Source organism: Halichoeres trimaculatus, unplaced genomic scaffold, assembly GCF_033239565.1.
Source record: "Halichoeres trimaculatus isolate MK-OKI-2021-1 unplaced genomic scaffold, fHalTri1.1 fHalTri1_scaffold_4, whole genome shotgun sequence".
Classification (NCBI taxonomy): domain Eukaryota; kingdom Metazoa; phylum Chordata; class Actinopteri; order Labriformes; family Labridae; genus Halichoeres; species Halichoeres trimaculatus.
In genome coordinates, this window is record NW_027437182.1 from 25,866,945 (window position 1) to 25,890,722 (window position 23,778).

The window sequence follows — 23,778 nt, forward strand, 5'->3', positions numbered from 1 at the left end:
GATTCTTAAACTGTGCTGCCACCCAGTGGTACAAAACACTTACTACATTTTCAGTATTCCATTTACAGAGAGCCTGAAAGTAAAAGTTTAAGGAGAATCAAATCTCATTTAAAGAAAAAAAAAACTCTGATGACATTTTAAGGACATGTACTTTCTTACATTTCTGTCCCACATCACAATCATCCTGAGCTCTCTAACGTCCCAGTAAGTTTAGAAACGACTTTATTTGATGGCACAGAGCTTCTGATTTCAAACACAACACACACCTTCAGTATGCTTGGATGCAGATGATCAGATAAGTTTCAGCGGTGTAGTCACTGCCTTTGAAACTCATTATCAGAGCGAAATGCTGTTCTTCCAGTTTCTATCTTGTTATCATTTTGCAGTGTACAGGCATCTTTCATTAAAATGACTTTTTTTTTCAACTATTGAGTTCCTCACAACATTATGCACAAATGCTAACATAAAAAAGCACAAAGTCTGTCATTTATTTACAGTGAAAACACTTTATTTCATCATGTTGTAGGTATCATTTCATTGAAAAGAAACAGACCAGTAAAAAGGAAACAATATATCATATTCCTTGTGATATCAGTTTGAACCAGCACAGATATTGATTGAATGGCTTTTTAATTTTTAAGAGTCCTTCCTGTAAATCATGGGCATATTATCAATCATCATCACATATTGATTCAAAATTTACAGTTTATAGTAACACAAAAATCACAAGTCTACAGCAGAGGCTTGCCGTCCTGACGTGGCAGGCGGTTAAAGATAAACTATCGAAGCGTCACTTGCATGCACGGTTTATTGTCTACACAGCCTGGATGAAAAGAGAGCGCTACACATACCGAAAGCACTGAGAGGGGAAACAGAAGATCTGCTCTAAGACTGTGCAACTCCGCTCATTAACAAAGGGCTATGCTCAAAGCTTTGCATTACACAGTTACAGGGTTATCCTTCAGTGTGTGCTCCTAGGACATACAAAATAGTCAGCTATTAGAAAGCACATGGCACATATAACAGCTAAGAACTCTTTAAGTGATAGAAGAGCAATAAGATAATAAGAGTAGTAATAGTACAGTAACAGGTGCAATCTCCCCTCTATGTGTCTCTTTGCAATCTGTGTTACGATGTATTTTACATACAGAACAATGACATTTTATCATGGTTATATGTACAGTACATGGCACTTTCATGACACTATTTGACAGAAAACTTATGTGGATGGCTGAATAAATACAGAAATAAAATAAATAAAGATTGTTTTTTAATGGATAGTTCTCAGTCCAGCAACTGCAGAGCCTCTGAAATCCCACATGGTGATAATTCATATCTTTTGTGCACAAATTAACAGACCTTTGCACCCAAGTTTCCCTACTATACATCGTTATATTATGTGTTATCAATGCACGTTTTTTTGTATTGTGTATGAAAAGCATTTGCTTATACTATAAATAAATATTTATACTGTATTTTGCGCGTGACCTCAGCGCCTTCTGTTACACCAAGCAGAAGGGTGCGCCCCATGTTGTGTTGATTTGAAGCCTGCTCAGTAAAAAAACACATTGCATTAAGTGTGTTTTCCGTGGTAAGAGAGCTATTAACCCAAGTGTCACGTTTAACAGCACGTTTTAATTTAACATCAATATATTTGTATGCATATGGATTTGATGACAAATGTTCCCTGCTTATCAATATATACTGTACTACCTTGATCATAGCTTCAATATTAATCTTAGAGGAATGGAAACAAAATAACTAACTATGTTGTGCCCACAAGATAAAAATGATCACTTTATAAGACTTCAGGGGCTCTGTTAGTTTCAGTTTGCATTCAGCGTTTTTTTAGTATTTCTCCCCCTTGAATACTCATCATGTGCTGTTAGAGATGTACACACGCATACACGCACCCAGGTATATCCAACCCCCCACAAACACACGGGAGAGAGACTAAGGTAAGAACAGAGAACGCCTTGGATTTTGAGTACGTATGGTTTTGTTTCTCTGGTGAGCATGTGTTGCTCTGAGTTGTTTTGCATCGTAAGTGGGACAGCATGGTTTTGAATTTCTCGAGCAATTCATAAAATCACTCTGAGTAAACGGCTCATAAAGCTGATTATGTAAACAGATCATAAACTGTGAGCTACAGTATCTCTTTCCTGCAGCACTCACAAGCCAAATATTCATCCCATCTTCTTATCGTTCTCTCAGCAGCGTATTCATGAACTCTGTGTAAGAGCTAGGTGAAAATGAGTATCAGGAATCTCTGTTTTTGTCTGTTTTAGATATTTAAATGACATGAAATCTCTTAACTGTTTGTGCCTGATGTGGCTCTGAGACACAAGCACTAACCTATCAATAAGCAATGAGCAGACTGAGCTTTTGGGGTTTTGAAAGAATCTGGAACAAATGCATAAAGTGCCACCACAGCAACAGGACCAGGCTAGATGTCTCAGTAGTAGGATTGTTTATGACAGGAGGGTGCCATGCTCTTAAAAATATAATGTACAAAATTCTGGTGACCGAGTGAGTCCTGTGTTGTGTTTGTTCTGGTCAAGGATAATGGACGGAGTAACCATGAGGAAAAAGACAGCAGCTCTCCCATTGGCTCATTCTAAACACAGGTTTTGTTAAGGTCAACCTTCACCGGCAGAGGCCCCGCCTCCTGCATCTCCTCTGACTGTTTAACAGCCACGGCGATCACAGGACTCAGGTGGTATGGGTTGACTTTGATGGCATTGTCCAGAAATTCTTTATCTCCGTTGATGCTTAGCTAGAGACAGACACAAAGAGGCAAGAAGAAAGAAGTGAGAGGAGAGTTCACTCAGTGATGAGCCATGAGATTGAAATGGAAACAGAGGTCAAAATGAACAACTACACTGACAATCCAGGCAAAAACCTTAGAAGAATTTGGCAGAAAACCACCAAAGTACACACACCCACTTTCAACACTATTTGGCTTGGTTTTTTATTAAAGTAAAGATAAATACTTGTTATTTCTTGTGAGTTTTTCTTGTAAAGAGGTTCTTCCATTGGAATAAAATTTTAACATGTTTTCATTTTTAACCGCCTGTTGTTTTGGTCACTTCATGATGCAAGATTAAAGCTTAAATATGAATATCTAACACATGAATGTGTCTATAACTGACTAATTTACTCATTGTTTTATGCTCACACCAATTGAATTGAATTTAACTGAATTAAATTGAATTTGTAAACCAAGTATTTTTCAGTCTTCGTGTGCGTGTTAGTACCTGCGTCTTGATGTGCTGCTCAGGGGCAGTGACCAGACTGGCACAGCTGAGCCACAACATGACCATTATAGACAGGAAGAGACAGGCTGCTAAAATCCACCGTGGAAGGCCTGAACGTCTGGAAAACAAGAGGATAGGGCATAAAAAGAAGTAGACAAGTCAGGGTATGAGGCTGCAAATACAAAGAGAAAAACAAAAAAAAAAGCTGCACAATATGTGGAAGATTACAGTGTTTAATAATTACTGCTTGCACCTCAATCTAGCATGTCCACCACTCTTTTTGTGGACAACACTTTTATCATATCCTTTTGGGCCATAATAAAAAATAGATTTATTATGATAAACTGCATATCCATGAAAAAAACAGAGTGTCATCTGACCTTGACATGCAGCCCAGGAAGTCGTGCTCAGCTGTGGGGTCCTCTGCATGCTGCACGGGGTGTTTCCCTTTGCCTCCTGCTTTGGATGCTGCCCTCTCACCGTGTCCCCTCACACCTGACAAACATTTCATGAGAAAAACAATAAACTTTGTGACACTGCAACTTACTCATAGTACTGCTGAGAGTAGTATTAAAAACATGTGCATGTGTGGTGTATTCTCTCACCATGGGGCCTTTGGGTGTGAGAGTGGACCTGAGGCCAGGGTTTGTCTGCCACGTTGGAACGAGGAGCCTGAAGCTCGGGCAGAGTGTACTCCATCTCTGGTTGGCTCTGAGGAGAAGAGAAGAACAACAAAAAGATGCTCAGCGAGCACAGCAGCAATCATTTTACTGTAATTCACCAGCAGACTTGACATCTGTGACTGAATCTAGCTGGCCAAGAAGCTGAAACCAACTTGAACACTGCAAGAGGCAAATCAGATGAAGCTATGTGAGGAGGGGCACAGTGAAGATTTGATTTTGTGGTTTTAAACAAACATTTTTGTAGTACAGAGTATATATATCTCAGGAAAATTGATCCTTGTTGTGAATTTTATGTCTGTGAACCTGAGGGAGTTAGCCCGGCTTAGCGAACAGAAAAAGGGACACACAGGATTTTGGTTCAGAGGTGAAGGTGGGTAGAACTCAGCTAGTCACTTTCGGGGCTCTTTCAAGCCTGTAATCAGAATTTGGATATGAAAGTGGACAGTGCAGGAAACAGGGTGAGAGTGGGGAGTGACATGCAGGAAACAGGCAGACTGGGCTCAAACCTAGGCCACCCATGAACCTCATAGAGTGCTACCTAGACTGCTAGGCCATCTGCGCTCCAACCATGTTGTTTTTTAAAAAACTATTGATCAAACACTGGTGTTGATAAAAATAGTTTTATTGGAATAAACTCTGCTGTTATTTGCAAAGATGTTCTTATATCAAAAGGTTTCATTCAGTTTGAAAACTTTGTCAGGTGTCATTGATTCCAAAAAGTGTCTTTAATAAAATGATTTTTATCTTCTTTCCTTCCTTCAAACAGATAAGTTTTTGTGTCTCTTTCTTACCCACCCTCACCCCTTTGGTAAAACCTTAAACTGGGACAAATGCCTCTCAAAACAACAGCTTCACACAACCTGCTGTGAGTGTTTGCACTGTTGTGTGTTTTTTATTATGTGCGCAGTGTTTTTGGTTCCCTTGGAGAACTCATTAAAAGAGGATTTTGGTTCCCCACTGCTGACCCCCAACAGCAGCAGCTGTAGTGGGCTGTAACAATACTACTGCTGGCCTCAGCAACAACGCCACACACACACACACACACACACACACACACACACACACACACACACACACACACACACAATTTTAGAACAGCACAGTATGCCCCACTGTGTCTTAAACTTACTGACAGATTCTTAATGAATCAATCAACTATAAACCTTTTGCTGTTCATTCAATTGTGAAGTTAAAGCAGGAGAAAATTGTTTTCAATTTCAATAGTTCTCAAAAATTAACTCAGGAAAATATTAATGCTCTTTTCATAGTGTTCAATTATTGAGAAACAACACAAACTCTGATAATAGAGGAGAAACAACAAGTTTTTTTCTTCACAAAACAAAGTGAAACAAACTTCAAACCTCTTTTGTTTAAAGTTTCACAACCAGGTATATTACCCCTCAGCGAGAAGACTGTCTGACAGAGTCCATTAGAACCAGATGCAGAGAGAGAGAATAAAGTTTTGTGGAGGGAGGTGCCTCTCATTGGCTACACGTCAGAGGGGCATCAGAACAAGCAAAGCCTGATGTGCATCTGTCATGCATTACAAGGGGGGGTGTCGAGGTGCTGAAAGAAGGAATAAAAACAAGAGGAAAGACATGCCAGAAGAGAGAAGGCAGTAAGGAAGAGGAGATAGAAAGAAAGAATGAGAGACAAACAAGAAAGAACGAAAGGACAAGGATGAAACAAAGGAAGGAAGGAAAGGGAATGAAGGAGACAGAGAAATAAAGAAAAGGAGAGAGAAGGGGACAGAAAGAAAGAAAATGAGGACAGAAAGAGAAAGAAAAAAGCAAATAAAAAGAAAGAAAAGAAGAAAGAAGTGGAAAAAAAGACAGAAAAGGATAAGTTAATGAACAAACAAAGAAACTGTAAAGAAAAAAAGAGAGTGAAAGAAAAAAGAGAGTGAAAGAAAACAAAGAACAGAGACAAATAGGAAGGAAAGAAAGAAAGGGAGCAAAAAAAGAAGTAAGGAAAAAAGTACGTAAGAAGGAAGGAAGAAAGGAACAAAGGAAGGTAGAGAGAAGTATTGTCTTCACATCAGCATGTTCTCTTCCTTGCCACAGAGTTACTTTCTGTAACAGCTCAGCAGATGCTCACAGGCACAGTGTGTGTTTTTGAACCATGCCTTGATAAATGGAGCCTCTGTAATTTAATTACTGTATTTACTGTAAACATATGTTTATTTTGTTTAATATCATACTTAAAGATGCTATGAGGAGGATCTATTTTGATTGCACTTTGTCGCCACCTTGTGGCCCAGAGTCTCCACACACTGTCGTAAATTACTTTTAGTGAGGCGTGCGTTTGTTTTGGAAACAAATGGAGATCAGATTGAAACAAATTTTCTTTGTTCATGACAACTTTTTACTGGATACAATATTTATCAGTGCAGTTACGTAGTGCTACAGTTTGAAACGTGACATCAAACAAACATCATAGCAGCCGGCCATATGTTAGCCTGGTGCTCTGAAGTACCTGGAGGCTAACTGGACAACAAGTAAACACTGTCAGTTTGTAAGTAGTTAAGTAGCTGTTTATATTTAGCGCAGCTGGCAGCCCAGTGCTCCAAGACATGTCTGTAATGTGTAACGTTAGTAAATCCTGGTTAGCTTTGTCCTGCCAGTCATCTACCAAGCAGAGCTGACGTAACCTCACTCTTCATTTTATTGATAGACTCTCAAGTTTGAACAGACCACTGCAGAATAACTGCTGACTGTGGGTTGGGATGAACAGTTTAGTCCCTGTGTTATAGAGTGTTACAGTCCAAGCTAAATGCTAATTAGCCATAGCCAAAATAGGTCATGGAAATTATTTTTAGCAGAGAAAAACATAGATCTCTGTGTTTTATCTCTTCTCACTACTAAACTTCATCAGCCGGCGTGGTGTTGTCATAGAGACCTAGACGTGCCGTAGATCAATCTGGTCCTGGACGAGCCGAACTTGAAGCTTAGAAGTAGCAATTTAAAATAATCTGTAACCAGCAATATTGGTGCTGATAATGGATTACGATCAGGCATATACCTAGAAGGTCGACTTTTTTGAGATCACTTTCAAACTCCTCACAGCCCCTTTAAGTCACTTGAAGTCTCTGGTTTCTGAATGAATCTGGGAGCTGACTTTTACTTTTGTGTTGTATCATTGGTCAGTAACAGTTATTCCTCTGGCTCTGTCTGTTCTCTCCAGTGTTTTGGTTTCTTTAACATTTGGTCTGGCACAGTGACTAATGCAATGGTCGGGGATTTCTCTCTTTGTACTCTTACACAAAGTTCAATTTGTTCAGCAGGCCGACTCCCAGCAAAACCTCAGCTCGGTGGGAGGAAGTCTTTAATCAACTCACTTTTGTCCTGAACTCTCAAACTGTTGCACTATCATGGACTGATTTGTCAAAATAACAGAGTTATGGTGAAAAAGGAATGGCTGTGTGGTATCATGTGTCCTCGTAATTACACTTTTCTTTTTTTATTCTCGACTCCCTGGGGACAAACCTCATTTGTGACCTACAAGTGACTAACTCTACCCTCAAAATCTAAACTATCTAGGGCCACTGGTCGCTTCCATTGTTTCACAGATACTCAAGGGTACACATAGCTAGCTATTCTCACAGCTTGAGGTCCCAGAATCACAGACATGAGCTCACAGATGAATGTGTAAAGACAGTTCATTATGGACATCCACATAATTTATACTGGAGGCAGCTTTGTTTTCCCTCCTCTGCTGTCCCTCGACTTTTTCTGTTGTTTCAACACTCTGAGAGTCAATCTGTCAAGTTGGTGGCGGTTTGCCAGCTGCCCACTAAACACAGGCCTGATAGTCTCCTCACAGCCCTGTGGAGCCTCCTGCTGCTCCGGCCTGCACGTCACTGCCATAAAGAGCAATCATCCATCACTGAGTCCCAAAGAAATGTTTCATGTTGTGCAGCTGCTGCATCTCAGAGCCCGCTCTGTACAAAACTTTTTATAACTAATGGTAAATTTCAGTGTATAAAGGACTCCTCTGGTATATAGAAGCTCTTTTGTATAGGTTAGTGTGCATAAATACTATCATTTCCCATTGAGCCCTTTCATTATGTAGCTAAAAATGCCATCAAAGCCTCATTATGCAAACAGGGAAACCCTTGATGAGGATTCAGGTTTCTGACCAGTTTTTTAAATTTAAAGGACACAGTTGGGTCTGTATCTTATTTTAGCTTTAATGTAAAGGCTGCTTCAGGCATTTACTTTGGAAATCAGTTTGAGTTTAATGAAGAAACACTCAGAGAAAGCATAAATCTGCCAAGACTACAAAAACACCCAGATTTGTTGTCAAATTAAACAAAGATTTAACAATTTATCTCAGATCTTCAATCATGTGAAGCATACAGTAGTTCAGGGGAGGCCAACCAGTCAGAGACCAAGAGCCACAAAAAACTACTGTGGTGCTACAAGGAGCCACATCTCACACGTGGTCTTAGAAACCCACTTCCTGTAACATGTAAACAAAATGACATAAAATGAAAATCAATACATTTCCAATTTTCAAAGCAAGATTTATTGTGTTTGCAAGTGTGTTTAAATTTTTTCTTTGAGCTGTGTCAAACACAAGTTTCTGTTTTTACTGCAGATGAGACAAAGTTCTATCTATCTATCTATCTATCTATCTATCTATCTATCTATCTATCTATCTATCTATCTATCTATCTATCTATCTATCTATCTATCTATCTATCTATCTATCTATCTATCTAGCTATGAGCACATGAGGAATTGAGAGGAGCACATGTAGAGAAAAGAAACTGAAACTTAAGTATCAATTTCATTACCCAAATATTGATCAATACTGATCCCATTTTTGGCATCAATATATCAGTATTTCAGATTAATCAACACACCACTACTTATAACAATATTTTTTTTGAGGTGATTGAAGAGCCACACACTGAAAGGCAAAGAGCCATGCCAAAGAGCCGGCTCATGAGCTGCAGGTTGGCCACCCCTGCAGTAGTGGGTAAACCAGCCAGTGCTTCAACCATCAGAGAATAAACAAAAGCGGGTTGGTGTTTGTCATCATGGCATTGCATTGAGATTCTAATTTGAGTTGTTGTTGTTTTTTTTTTACTTTTAATTCACCTCTTTAAATTCTGAAATGTTTTGTTTCTTATCAGAAATCACCAATCTCTTCTGTCAATAAATGCAGCTAGTAAAAAAAATCTTTTTAAAATTGCATTTCCTTTAGTGTCCACTAATGGCCGGCTCCAAAACCCGAGCAACACTTTCTTCAAATATTTACACTGCCATCCAAAAACTGTTCCAACCCTTACGCCTTATTCCGTCATTCATAGCAACTGTTTGGGGAAGAATCGACAACCAACCTGTATTGATTACATAAAGGTTGGTCTCAGAACCCATCAGCATTTATTGTTGATCATCAACTGATGACAAGAGGATATATATCTCAGGGGCTGAAGTTGTGGGTGCCTACTACTCTGTACCTCAGGTGTAGCCAGAAAGTAACAGTAAATTACTTCATTAAAATTACAGTATGAAGGTTGCCAAAACATCACCATTATGATTTCTTTTGGTGAAAATTAAAAATGTCAGCTGTGTCAGACCTGCTGGCAAGAGAAAAAGACAACTTTAAAAGCCAAGGGCAAGCTGAGGTCACACTCTATGGTGAAATAAACACTGATTTGCCTCAGTGACACAACATCAAGCTGATTTGTTGCTCTAGTTACATTTTTAATCTAAAACAGACTGTTAGCTGCACCTGCACACAGATATGTGTTAATAGAGATACATAAATCGTTTTTCAGATTACAGCAGATGGAATCCAGGATGTCATTACCACAGATTGTGTCCCGCCTGCTTAAGTTCTTTTTTGGCTTCATGCTTTTGTTTAAACAGAGTGTTTTTCCTGCATACACCAAAGCCTGCTGGAATGTAATTGGTTTGTACTACTTGGACGACTAACATTCACACAAATTTGTATTGTCTGTGTAGAAAATGTAAATACAGATTGTTTTCATTTTAAAAGTGATGAATAAATAGGCAAAAAAGAGGCCCATCTGGTTCGCTGCACCTAGCTCCATCCAAAAGTTGGCTGGAGTCAGCATTTTCTACTATGGTGATTGCCATCTTTGCTTCATAACACCTCATCAGAGACGAATGGACGACGGCCCTGAGACCACATTTTATGCAACCTATGGTTAGCAGCCAGGACGCCGTTTTTTCTTGTGCAGCCATCTCTGTTGAACTCACACTATTTCCATCCCAAGCTGAGTTCACCACAGCTAGCCCTGCCAGTCATCACCATGCATGATACAGAGGGCTGTGATTAAATTTAAAAGGACATTTACAGACAATTAGAAGTGCTGAGTTTAACCACCTTGTTCCCACCCTGCTGTGTGCCCCCACTCACTCAACCTTTGCAGATACATTGACCTGAGAATGAGCGGCGAGATGTTCTGGCAGTGTCCCAAGCCTTACAGCTACAATATGTATATATATGTATGTACAGAGCAGCTACACTGTATACCTCGATCATATAAGGGAGCAGAGATTAGCTGTATCATCTGTAAAGGTCACCGGCATGTTTTAAACCCAACATCTGAACATAAAACTTGCAAAAGCTTTGCAGGAATTCAAATTTTCACCACCAGGTGCCATTCTATAGTTCATGAAGGTGGAAATTTCACTCAACATATGTGTGCATCCACTTCAGAAAAGCACTAACCCTAACCCTCTTATGCAGACTATCACAAAAAAAAGTTTTGCATTTCTGAGGAAAAAATTTCAAGGCCATGAATATGAAAATATTTGCAAAATCGACTAAATCAAAGGTTAGTTCTTCAACTAAAAAAATGCACTTTGCAGCTGTTTTTGTGGACTTGATCGCAAGTTAGAAATGGAATCACTTGTCATCCTATTTTCTTACAGTTTGCAACTTTAGCTTTCATTTTATAGAAATTATTTCAGGTAAAGGCTAGTGCTGCTGCCCAAGACACAAAGCCTTTGGATCTAGTTGTAAACACTGCCATTACAGCACCGCAACAAAGTTTTATTTTATATTTTGCAGCTCTAACCATTTCTCAATTAACGGCGAACCTTACATGTACAGATCTGAAAAGATCTGTAAAGAACTAGAGCCTGCTTGCCCAAGATAAAGTCTCAGCTTGGTCTTACCTGAAAAACCACGACTTTGCCATCATCAGCCTGCAGGTAGAAGGTCCAGGTGGAGGAGATGAAGCTCTGGGCAGAGCTGACAATGTCGTTGCACCAGCTGGACACGGCCTCCATCACAGAGGGGGGCTTAGGACGGAGGGTCATGGCCCTGAGCTGCAGAGGACACAGAATGCATGCTTTTGCAGATTTGCACACGTGTATCTTTGTCGGTTTTATAATCATTTTCACATGATTTGGGGGCCAATAGATGTGTCTGCTGTATTTGTGAGAGCAGCCAGTGGCTTTTCTCACCTTCCTTCTCTTGATCTCTGGTTCAGAGGGTTGGCTGGCACAGCCGGTGCTGCAGGCCTCCTGCTCCAGCAGCTTGATATACGCCTCCTGGCAGGCTGCGGAGTGTGAGGAAGGGGAGGAGTTAGGATGCATTAAAAGATGTAGAATGATGGTTAAAAGGGAAGAGAAAAGAATTAAGAGCAAAACAGAGAGGTCATGGAGCACTACAATCAGCTTGGTGGAAGATAAGAAGAAATAAAGCCAGTGCAGGTTTCCTTCTAATGTGAGAAGAAAGTCAAAGATGCAAGAGAGATGTATCTGTCAGACCCCACAGAGATGGCTCACTTCACGCTGTTTTTATTGAAACAGGGGGCGATGGGGCATCTGCTGTCTGGATGGTAAATCAAATCATTGATTTCCAATACAGCAATTCAAACAGGAGGAGCCGTCTGAAAAGCCTTCAAATGCCTTCAGAGTGTGCCAGTTTAAAGAAAAGGATGCAATACTTAGCAGATGTTATCCTGCACCAGTGCTTAAAATGAATGTGATTGATTGTAGCTGCTTTCTCATTTTGCCTTTTAACATTTTGGACCTTTTTTTGTTTCTGCTTGAATTCTCTTCAAAAAGACTAAAAGAAGCAACTCCTTTGGGACACAATTAAAGTAGAAATTGCAGGAATAGGAAGTCAAACCAACACTAGTCAGAGCTATAGGTTCAAATAAAAAAAAAAAAAAAACAGACTCAGCTTCAAATGTATTCTTTTGTGGATTTTTTTTTTTACTGGCTTTCTTTTTGACATGACGTATTGAGACTTCTGCTGCTTAAACTGCTGGCTCAGCAGACCTCAGCAAACAAACAAACATACAGAGAAGCACACTCACCTCCCTGGCACTCCTCTCTGCTGGTATTAAAGCCGGCATTGCCATTGACAAACTGGCAGATGGAGTAGAGGCGGCAGCCGCGGTGGCAGGCATTCATTATGGAATCCTAGAAGACAGAAGGAATTGGAGATGAGCCTAAACTTAGAATAACCTTGTTAGATAAATTTGACAACAAAGGGTTTGGGAGTCTCTTAATGACACAGTGCAGATCTTTTATTACAGTGTGACAGACACAGCTGATATGATGCTTTGTGTCTCTGTGAAAGGATTCATTTCATTGAAGATCAGACAACTGAATAAAACTTTGTTGGAAAAAAGGGAAGGTTGCAAAAAGATGCACACTGCATGCTTTCTCCTAAGGCTTTCTTTCTCTGTTTAAAACAGCACCCTCTAGTGACTCCCTGTGGGAACAGAGGAGGCACAAAGATTCCCTGACCGCGACCATGAACGGTTTATTGGAGCTTTGTGCTTGTCATCCTCTTCGCTGCGCTTCCCTGTGTGCTCACAGTATACAGACTGTGGAGATCCTCCCAAACCTTAATAACCTTCAAAGTGTGTGCTTTTGAAAAAGTAATACTGATCCCTAAGCTTTAAAGCCTTATATGCTCGTGCTCTTGTTTTCCATCAAGCTTAAAATCCAGGTGAGTGTGCACCGCTTTGCAGCTCTGCTCCTGCAGGATGCTTTTAAACCACACCTGAAGGCAGCAGGGAAGGAGGAGGAGGAAGAGGAGGAGGAGGAGGTGGTGATGGGAGAAAAACATCCGAATCTGGAAATACATGTGAGGCTCTAGAGCACAAAAACTCCTGGTGAAATGTAAGCAGTAATTTCGTCCTGCTTGAGTCCAGCCTGGCCTTGTGTAAGATGGGAGGCGCTGTGTAAAACTGTCAATAAAGGATAATTGTTTTCACGGATCACAACAGTCTCACTGATCCTCCGTTGCTTACAATGCCTTTGGCCTAGATTATCTTAATTGCGGATCAAAACGATCAATCATTGGCGCAATTCTTTAGCGGGTTTAAGATGAGCTGGCTGGATGCAGAACCACTTCTTGGACGAGTCTTATGGTGCACAAGAAAATCAGCTGCATCCATTTTTGGCCTAATTGTGCGCGGTAGCATCAAGAGGATGCAGCGAAAAATCGCACCAAGGCTATTGCGGATCAATTCGCACAGACCTGGAAGCGTTATTTTGCAATCCTTATATAAAGACAGAGGCTTTTTCGAAACCTAACATATTAGTGTGTAAGTTTGTGTTTCGATGCAGGCGCAGAAATGTCGGACAGCGAGATGTAGCCGCGCGCTCGCTGCAGAGCCTGCTTCTGTTAAAACACCGAGGGGTAACTTACTTTTGCAGGGCTTTTGTTTTTGATGGTGAGCTGGCATTGCTTTTTGCAGTAATTAATATCGCCCAGTTGGTTGTCGAACAGATCCGAGGAGGCGGCCGCGAGCCCGGCGAGGAGCACAGAGAGCAGGGCCGAGAAGCCACACATCCTGCCGCTGAGCCGGAGCATCTCAAACCCTGAAGAAGAGGAGCGAAGGAAGAGACGAAGCAGCTCTGAGCTCCCTTTGTGGCGGCGCTGCTGCTGCTGCTGCGGATGATGATGATGCTGCTGCTGCTTCAGCCTGGCTCCTGTCTGCTCCGCTCATCCGCTGCTGCTCGTGGCGTCACGCGCATCATCATCACGCACAGGCTGCTCCCCCTCCACCAAATACACATACATACATAATTTGCAGAGAAACCCTCACTGCAGTGCACTGAGAGGCAGTGGTGATATTCATGGAAATGAGGCAGATAGTAGACGAGGTTGGAGCTGTGGGGGGCAGATGTCCTGAACAGAGGACAGATGGGCCGTTTGTTCAACTATTGACTGTTCACACTCAAATATCTGACTTATCAGCTGAATGTAAAGATCCTGCTGTAGCAACACACACTGACCAGGCAGAGACAATCAACCAACAAAACAAAAACTATAAAGTTTTTAATCATTGTGACTCGTTACATTTGACTCAAATTCAAATTCAAATTAGAATTTCCTCAGTAGCATTGAGTGTGGTGAAGCATCCCACTAGAAGTGCAAAAAGCACCAATGTGCAAGAAATAAGCTGCATGTATTGAGAAGTGATTTCAGAACAGCAAATAAAGCAGTTCAACGGGAAAAGAAGTTAAATGAATACAATTAAAAAAATAAGTGAATTGCAAAGTAAATGGTGAAAAAAAGACAATATATTTAATATCCTACAGAGGACAATAAGCCGTTCTAAAATCTTCAGAGGAGAAGGCAAGAGGGCGTCCAGCAGTGCAGACATACTGTTTCTCAAGTATTGCAGAAGAAAAGGTGTGCTATTATTATTATTATTATTATTATTATTATTATTATTATTATTATTATTATTATTATTATTATTATTAAAAAGAAAAAATGAGTTGAATTTTTAAGTACGTGGTAAAGCATGTTCCAACAAATATATTAAAAAGGTAACATTAACAGATGGTTGTTTGTTATTAGTAATTTAATATTTATTTATTTTCTTAATTTAATTTTTTGTTCATATTGCAGGATCTAAAAAAAACCTGAATATTCTCTCAGTTTATGATATAAATATTCATCAGATATGTGTGTTTATTTCTAAATACATGTTCTTATCTTCTTTACCATCATCATTCAGAACTTTCTTCAAATTAAATTCACAGATTTACTCATTTAATACCAGACAGGTTAGTCATCTTCACCTTCCCTTTAATAAAACTAAACACGGTCAGCTCTCCATCAGATATCAGGGTGTAAAAATGTGGACTGATAAGAGACATGTAGCTGAGAGCCCATCATCACTTCACGTTTTAAAAAGGAAAGTGTCTTTACATTTATTTCACAAAGCTTAGTATTACTTTTTTAGTCTAATTTTTTTTTCCTATGTATTAAAATGCTATTCTAATTTTGTCAACTCTTTTATGGTCTCTATATTTTTCTTGTTCTTGTTAAATCTATTTAGGTAAGTTTTATGTTGAGTGTTATTATTTATTTTTGTTTGTTCACATAAGGTTGAACACATGTATGCATGTATTACTCTGTGTTCTTACTGAAATCTTGACTGCTCTCTTTTTCTTATAGAAAGGTGAGGTCCTTTACATAAGCCTAATGGCTTCTTGACCTCTCTTTACACATTTCTTTGTTTTTCTTAATATTTCCAGTTTGATCTTATGTATCTTTTGTAGTTCAAAATCTAATAAACAATAAACAAACAATAGCAGTATTCATAAGAAAAGATCAATTTTATACAGCTTGGTGGAGCTAGTACCATAAATGTATCCTGTACAGCATTAATGTATACTGTGATACAATCCTTAATCTATTTTAATATAGAATAGAATAATAAAGAATGGAAAAGATTCGAAACAAAGTGAATTGAGTTTAAAATCAGATCACAATACCATGTTTTAGATTGTTTTATAAAGTGCACTCTGAGAGATCTTCTGTTTTTTGGCTACTTTCACTCATGCCAATTCCCAGCAGTGCCAAGATGGCAGCCTTTGTGGCTTCACATAAATCTTTTATTTTAGGCATTATGTGAGAGTTGACAACTTCTGAGATGTGCTACAGCTTGAATGTAAGCAGGAAACCACTCTTGGCCTTTGCATGCTGCTTATGACATGAAATGGCCTCTTATACCCTGGGATTACAGTAAAGCTTAAGCATGTCAAATAGGATATAAAATATTATGTAATAAGCTGCATTTTTGTCATGTTCATTGTCTTCTTCAGATAATATTAACAGTGGTACCAGGCATTAAAATGAGCAAGAAATTGAATGTTTTTTTCATGACTGTATATGTTTAAATAATAAAATACAATAGTATTATTTGCCCACATTTATCCTGCTAGTGGTATTTAGGTGCAATAATTGCACACAAGCCTAAAATTGTATAGTATGACGTCAGCATCTCACCTGAAGCCTCCAGCTGCTTTCAGTTAGAGAGGAGAGAGCAGGGCGAGTGTATGCTTAAGTCTAACTGTGTTCCTTGTTATCTGTGGGTGGGTGTTTAGGATGTTTAAGAGAGGGGACGGACTGAGGAGCACTGGTGACCTGTGTCCGTGTTGGAAAACGAAGGAGGAGCAAACAGCATGAACCCGAGAGTCACCGCAGCAGCAGCAGACACACTCTGCTGGAGTTAAAGGGAACAAACCTCGTGTTCCACTTTGTTTACTGATACTCTGTTTCCACTGAGGAGCGACTGAAGATGTGAGTTGAACCGCTGGAGAGACGAGCTCGTCCTTCAACCCCACCTCTCTGTTTTTTCTTTCTTTTTTTACTTCTTTGCGTCCAGGAAACAAGAAAAGAGAGAAAAAGTTGTAGAAAGCAGAACCATGTTTTCCTTCATGTCTCTCCTCTTCCTTGCTCCACGTGTGTTGCTGTCCTCAACACGTAAGTACCAAACTGTGTTTGACTGACTGACTGACTGACTGACAGACAGACAGGCTGACTAGCTGACCTGCTAACATGTTGGCTGGCTCAGTGTTTCTGGAGACAGCAACAAAGTTCATGTAGACTCTGCAGTTATGTAGCAAAAAAAAGTCAGGCACACCAGTCAACCTATGGAAAACCACGGGAAGTAGGTTTTATAAATTGCAAATGCTCATTGTGTTCACTGAAGAGCGAAAATCTTTTGTTTTCATGACGAATTTATATTATGATACTGATAAACTCCATGTATTGATTGAATGGTACATTTCAAAGAACACTTGAGTTCATTGAGACAAACATATATTATGTCCAGGATCTCATTTACATTTAGTAAATAGAATGAAAATGCAAACATTTGGAAATAAGTGATGTATAAAAAGTCATCCAGTCAAACATGTTACTAATTCCTAACAGCATTTGCCAAAAAAAAAACTCACTCATATAAACCCCAGTGATAACAGGTGTAACCATTCAGATGTGGTTAAGTTAACGTGGATTGTAGGACATTTTAGAGATGAAAGAGAAGTAATTTATTGCCAAAAAGAAAAAAAAAACGTGAGCAGATTTTTTTTATAATAAAAAAATCACAAACCATACAATTTTAAAATCATCACACGTGAATTTATGAGAAGAAGAATTTGCAAGTGATTATGATTTGGCATGTATCCTTTTATTTTGATTCCACCTTAATCTTCTAACATTTAAATACATTTTTCATTGTTTTATGTCAGTGCCAAAATTCAGTAAGACAGCTAGTAAGACATGTGTTAAACAGCTTATCCACCAGCCACCTGGATGATGGTTAATAAAACCACACACTGACCTCCACATCTCTGAGAAGAAGCAGAGCAGTGGTAACATTCAGACACTCAGCACAGGCGTCCTCATGCGTATGAATCATAATGGCAGAATTTGAGTCGAAGAGATCATGTGTGTGTATGTGAAAGTGTTCAAGGATTTTTACCGACACACCAGGGTGACCTCTGTGTGCCTGATCCTACTGAGGCTCCATAAATCCACTTCATTACCAGGTCATAAATATGTGCTGAGCTGCTGCTTTGTGCTGGTGCAGTGCTGATGCTTGTGCACTCCTCCTCCTCCTCTTCCTCACGTAAACAGATTTTCCTGACATTTTGAGACAATTAAACAGTCACATCTTGTAGCATGCATTCAATATTTTACAACCTGGAGACGTACTGTTGAGTGTTTTTGCTCAAAAATATCTAGAAGTAAAAAAGAATGGGAATAAAAATAACAAAATCTCTCCATTTAGGTCCTCAGATTAAAAAAAGAAATCACAGAACATGAAGTTATGGGTACATTGCAGTCAAATCATAGAAAAGTCTACTGGCTCAGGGTTTATTGGAGGAGAAGAGTTGAAGTCAATGACCTTTATCAGGCAACAAGCATCAACACAACTGTAGCAGAAGCTCTGGAAACAACAAAACAGAATGTGATCACTGGAACTGGACTACATTGGTCCGGCCAAATTCCTCCTAAAATGTTTTGTATTACAACATGTTGACCCCTGGGACATATATTCCTGAAATTACTTGAATCATTTGTCAATCAAGTTAACTGCATGTTCTGGTGTCCTTGGTGAGATAAGCATTAGTTTCATGTTTGGATTTTTTACATTTGGTTGAACAAAATCATCTTTGAAGTCCTGGGAGCCTGGGATTTGGAAACTTTCTGAGACTTTTTTCCACTATCACAATACAATAAAGACACATTGTCCTGGACCCTTGATACATATGAAGAGAAGAGAAATATGTACATTTCCTTTATATATTACCAAATCTTAAAGGATATTTTTATTTGCATGTCTATCACCTAGATGTAGCAGTGATCTCCCCTCAGGATCCAGTTCTGCAGATCGGGTCCTCTCTGACAGCAACGTGCACACTGAGTCCTGAGCTCGGTCTCCATGCCGGCTCGTTGTACTGGACTCTGAATGGAATGGTTCTGTCCAGCAGCACCTACAGCGTACTGAGTCCTGACATACTGAGTGTCACCCTCCACAAACTCAACGGCTCCCAGCAGCAGTCTGGAGACAACCTGGTGTGTCACGGAGCAAGTGGACGGGTCCTGGCTGGTTCATGTCTCTATGTGGGCAGTAAGTTCAGTCTGCGGAGACTCTTTCCAAAATGTCTCAGGGATACACAGTTTGGCTTTGGAGAAACATTTTGTGAAATGATATGAGCAACTTTCTGAAAACCACACCAACTGTAAAAAGCGGTCAAAGTGGAGTTTAACTTTGGAATATTGAGCACAGATGAGTGATTGACAAAAACAACTGCATTCAAATTAGCTTTTTTCTTGTCTCTTTAATCTACTTTCTGGCATACACCAGTGACTTAATGGGACATTTAGTGAGTTATCTTATAATTAACTTCACTCCTCATGTGATTGGCCTCTTATAACTTGTAAAGATGCCAATAGTGAATACAACCCTTTTAGCTGATTGTTGTTGTTTTTTTAAGTGTTCTTGGATCAGTGCTGTCTTCTCTGCCAGAGTTTGGCTAAAAACAAAATGCCTTTATATAAGAAAGAGGTTTGAAGTTATTTTGTACAAATTTAATATCAACCAAGTTGTTACTCATGAGTCACTTTGTCATGGAGCTACCAAATTAAAATCCAAGTACAGTTAAGAATGCTATATCCCAAATGCTAAATTTAAAGCTACTGTAAGGAGTTTTGTGCGGTGGTGAAACAGACATAAATTCACACTGGTGCTTCTGTATAACCCCCCAAAAAAGCAAATAAGGTCATCAGAGACAAGACTGATTGCTTCATATTGTTACTATTAATGTCTGCTTATGTGGGGTAGGTGTCTGACAAACTGATTAACTTCAGGCCAACAAAAAGCTTTTTGATGAGGACATATTTCAGTGTTAAAGACAGCAGGGTCAGATTTGTGTTAAATATAATACACAATTTCCACATATTCAAAACAAAACTAGCAAAAAGATTATAGGCAGCACTTTGGCTGCAGGGGGTGCAAAAAATGTGCTTTTTTTCCCACAAATTACAAATACAAAACAACAATGACAATGAACATTTGTATGAGGATGAATAAGCAAATCAAAGCACACCGCTAAAATAATTCAAGTTTTAATATCTACAACAAATATGTGTTTTGTCTTTCTCTTTCTCAACAACAAAGTGATACAGTTCAGTTATGTGTAACTATTTTTATTTTTACTTAGAGTTTAAAAAATAAAAACAACAAAAAATGAACAAAAAATATGTGTCTTTAATTTTTAGGTCTTTAGAGCACGTTTTAACCATCTGCCTCTAATAAAGTTTGAGCTGCAATCACAGGTTGTACGCTTCTTAAAAAAAGAGAATAAACTCACATTATGCTTTTAAGATTAAGCACAAAATAAGAATATAAAGTCATGAAAAGTTACTGTACATAACTCTTTTATTGTACCTGTAACTCAATGTCCACAAGACATGTTTTATGTTTTGGGGTCTTTTATGCTAATTACTTCACTTTTTTTTTGTTCTTTTTTTTGCAGTGCCTCCAGAAAAGTCAGTTAATATCACATGTTGGTCTCGCAATGCAAAGGACTTAAGCTGCAAGTGGAGCCCAGGGGGGCAGGGAGAGACCCACATCAGGACCACGTACACCCTCAAGTACAAACTGAGGTGAGTGCTTTCACCTGCTGCAGCTCACAGGTGATCACCTCATCTAGAAAACACATTTTTGTTTGTATTGTTTGTTTATTATATGTGTATCCAGGTGGTATGGAAAGGAGATGCAATGTGAAACTTATGGCACAGGAAAGCAGCGTTATTCCTGTTACATCCCCCGTAACCTCGCCCTCTTTACTCCGTATGAGATTTGGCTGGAAGCAGCCAATCAGCTGGGCTCTACCACCTCTGACATCATCACCCTCGACATCCTCGATGTAGGTGGGTAAGACTTCTCCCTTGATTTCTTCATTTCCTTCCATTTATTTCTTTTCATGTCCTTTCCTGTCTCTGACATTACAGCAAACAAACTCTTCATGGGTAGAGAGTAGAGGGCTTTTTTACGATTCACTTCCAGTCTGCAATAACACCACAGGTTCAGGCTGTTACTTTCAACAGTAAACTGTTCAAAAAAGTGCTTGAGCAATAGCAGTCTTTTTTTAATAATTAATCCACCTGTAATTTTAATTTGTTTTTATGGTCTCTGTTTGAGCATCCCATTTTGAAATCAGTGTTTGTTGTTTGTAACTGAGCATCTTCTTCCTCCCTTCTTCCTCACTGCACACCGAGGATCAGATAACTCTGAGCTGTGAGGGGGTAGAGGAAAGGGAAGAGATACGCTGTATTTATGATGCACAGCCAAAATGACACAAATAATAAGCTCAGAGTAAATTTGTTGGTTTTGCTCTCTGTCCCTTGGGCTGTATCAGGGAGAAGAAATACAAAAAAAAACTTCAGTGGAAAAATAGCATCACAAACAGTGGTGAGGTCTGATGCAGGAAACAGTTTTACAAGACATTTAATGTTCTTTTATAAGTTCCTGTCTTTGTCTTTCATGTTGCCATCCTCATGATCCTCCCCTCCATCTGTCTCTTCTTTGATGAGCTGGTTTAGTGACATTATTATTAGTGTAGGTAAATGTTTGTCCATTAGACCACAAAAACATACCACTAAGTATATCTTTAGGATTTTGTTCAAAGGATTTTTTTTAATTTAACTTAATAAAGATACTAAATCTACCTCTAGCATTGTTTTTTCTAATGATTTAGGAATTGTTGCATTACTAACCAGGCTTTCTGATGGCAAAGTAAAGTAGCCTCGCTGGCATGCAGTGACTTGCTACTCATGCAAATCTACCTTGAAAATACTGGAATATTCTTTTAACACGTCTGGCTAAACTATGGTTGACAAGCACAGAGTGGAGGAACACATCTCTGAAAAGTATCACAATCACAACATTTTGTCTTTCTTTGTTTCTAAAGACATTTCTGAACCCTCGTTTTCTGTACCTTTCTTCCACGGTCAGAGCGTCTGCTGAAAGAAAACTTTCTAAAACATCTTTTTTACATCCTTGTGTGCTCAGTGACCACAGACCCCCCTGTCAACGTGCAGGTAAGCCGCATCGGCAACCTTGATGACCAGCTGACGGTCCGCTGGGCCAGCTCCAAAGAGCTCAAGGACATCCTGTTTCAGGCCAAATATCAGATCCGCTACCGGCTGGAGGACAGCGCTGAGTGGAAGGTGGTCTCCACACTCTCACACAAACTTATGATCTAATGCTGATCTAATTTCCCTGCGGCTTAGGACTATCAGGTGTAGCACTGGCTGATGTGTGAAATGAGGAACACAGAAGTAACTCCCTCAGTATCTCTAGCACGTTCACATTACATTAAAGCAAATAATATTCTTGTCTCAGTCTTGAAGGCGGCTGTGATCCTTTTACAAAGCTGGCTTTGATCCAGAAGTGCTGCAGCGAGGCTTTCAGAAACTGTCATTCTTTCAAACGGCTGCTTTGATGTTTTCTTTTCACAGCTTTGTGTTTTTTTCTCCAGTGTGTATGAACGCACATTATATCTTAGTCTACTGAATTCACTTTGTGAAGAGAGGACTAAGTGAATAGTGCTGATATAATTGTGAAGCCAGTCTCCAGACTGCATTCAAAACAAAATCAAGCTAAGCAAACAAGATATGAGCAAAAACACATCTTGGTTTGGGTGGGGATTCTGACTCTACTCACCTAAATTTCATCACCTAATGTTGCTGCTCTTAACATCATCAGAGACACTCCTCCATGCTTCCCTCCCACAGGTTGTGGATGATGCTGGCAACCAGACATCGTGTCGGCTGGCAGGCCTCAGGCCTGGGATGGTCTATTTTGTCCAGGTGCGATGCAATCCAGTTGGCATCTACGGCTCCAGGAAGACTGGAATCTGGAGTGACTGGAGCCATCCGGCTGCTGCCTCCACTCCGAGCAGCCGTGAGTACATGACTGAAGGACTCACTTAGCACAATATCCTGCAAGTATCAAAAGTTAAACTGAGGTCTCTCCATGTGTCTCGTGACAAAAGTGTCTTTTCCAGTGCCCACAAATCTTGACCATTCATCCATTCTTATAATCAACCTCTTAGCATCAATTAGAGCCAGAAAAAACTATGTCCTTATCTCTGTTTTAACATCTTGAACAAGCAGATCCAAACCGCATGTGACCTAAGAAAAAGCATACATCAATAGTGCCCGATATCTTGATAGAGATCTCCCAGCAGAGGATTAGAGTGAACTGCAAAGAGCCAGGGGGACGTTTGATAGATTTTTGATGTCAGCTTCAAAGATTGATCAGGTTAAAAAGCTGCTCGTCTGTCTGCACACACACTGGGCCTATAAAGGCTGAGTGGAAGCAGGTTTGGAGGCAGGAGGAGCAGATAATGACTTACATTGGTCATGTGGTATTTACTCCCTGAAGGGAGGAAGTCGTTATCAGGCTCTGTTGTTTGCAATAAAGAACTGATCGAAGAAGAGTTTCAGTAGCTTTTACTGCCATGAAAGCAAAGTTTGGGGTATCACTTCCTCAGTTTGGATCTCTAAATTGAGAACATTTCTCTCCGTACCAGAAGCCTCTGCAGTGAAAAGCAGTATTAAATACAACTCTACTCGATAACATTTGATAATACTGCTCAGCTAATGTAACAGTCTGAGACCTTTATTGTAAAAAAAAGATTGTATCAAAGTGAAAATAGCGGTTTTATTTAAAAGTTATTATTTCAATAACTGTCTTGTCAACCATATTTTTTAAAAATGACTCAGCTTAGTGTTTGGAGCAAGACTAATGTCCACCTGCTAATATATCAAAATATGCATGCTAATGGTGCCACTGGACTTCGGTATTCAGAATCTCCATCTAAATATTGCAGCCAGCTCCAGTTCTGATACAGATCAGATGAATATGTGGTCTGTATGCAGGTTAGCTTGAATGCTGTGCATGTTAAGCTAACTCTTCCAAAATGGCTATTTTTTAGGGAATTAAAAACTAATCAACAATGGCATCTGTCTGTAGAAGTCAGCTAAAAATGACATAAACAGATAAAGTTGGATAA

General features: G+C 39.6%; 2 protein-coding genes across 5 annotated transcripts in view; one reads left to right on the forward strand and one right to left on the reverse strand.

Moving 5' to 3' along the window:
• The window catches only part of crlf1b (cytokine receptor-like factor 1b), an 83,264-nt gene that overhangs the window by 57,200 nt on the left and 2,286 nt on the right, over positions 1–23,778 (forward strand). For 2 of the 4 annotated variants that reach the window (XM_074669233.1, XM_074669231.1), the window contains exons 2-7: positions 16,291–16,669; positions 18,546–18,824; positions 20,233–20,362; positions 20,457–20,629; positions 21,771–21,928; positions 22,496–22,664. In XM_074669233.1, the coding sequence (XP_074525334.1) occupies positions 16,612–16,669; positions 18,546–18,824; positions 20,233–20,362; positions 20,457–20,629; positions 21,771–21,928; positions 22,496–22,664 (967 nt within the window). In that variant the 5' untranslated portion in view covers positions 16,291–16,611. Of the gene's footprint in view, positions 1–16,236; positions 16,670–18,545; positions 18,825–20,232; positions 20,363–20,456; positions 20,630–21,770; positions 21,929–22,495; positions 22,665–23,778 lie in introns of those variants that run through there. The other 2 variants (XM_074669235.1, XM_074669232.1) reach the window with 2 other exon arrangements.
• On the reverse strand, positions 1,235–13,917 carry tmem59l (transmembrane protein 59-like). The gene is made up of 8 exons (XM_074669061.1): positions 13,595–13,917; positions 12,249–12,354; positions 11,389–11,483; positions 11,098–11,250; positions 3,863–3,968; positions 3,638–3,752; positions 3,258–3,375; positions 1,235–2,776 (listed from the first exon to the last, which is right to left on the reverse strand). Exons 1-8 carry the CDS (start codon positions 13,757–13,759, stop codon positions 2,618–2,620), a joined length of 1,017 nt encoding a protein of 338 aa, XP_074525162.1. The 5' UTR covers positions 13,760–13,917; the 3' UTR covers positions 1,235–2,617.

Excerpts from the sequence above, each read along its gene's own strand:
- tmem59l (XM_074669061.1), bottom strand. The coding sequence starts at position 13,759 with ATGCTCCGGCTCAGCGGCAGGATGTGTGGCTTCTCGGCCCTGCTCTCT. Across the intron at positions 11,484-12,248 it reads CAGAGAGGAGTGCCAGGGAG|CCTGCCAGGAGGCGTATATC; the intron begins GTGAGTGTGCTT and ends CACACTCCGCAG. Across the intron at positions 3,753-3,862 it reads TCACACCCAAAGGCCCCATG|GTGTGAGGGGACACGGTGAG; the intron begins GTGAGAGAATAC and ends AATGTTTGTCAG.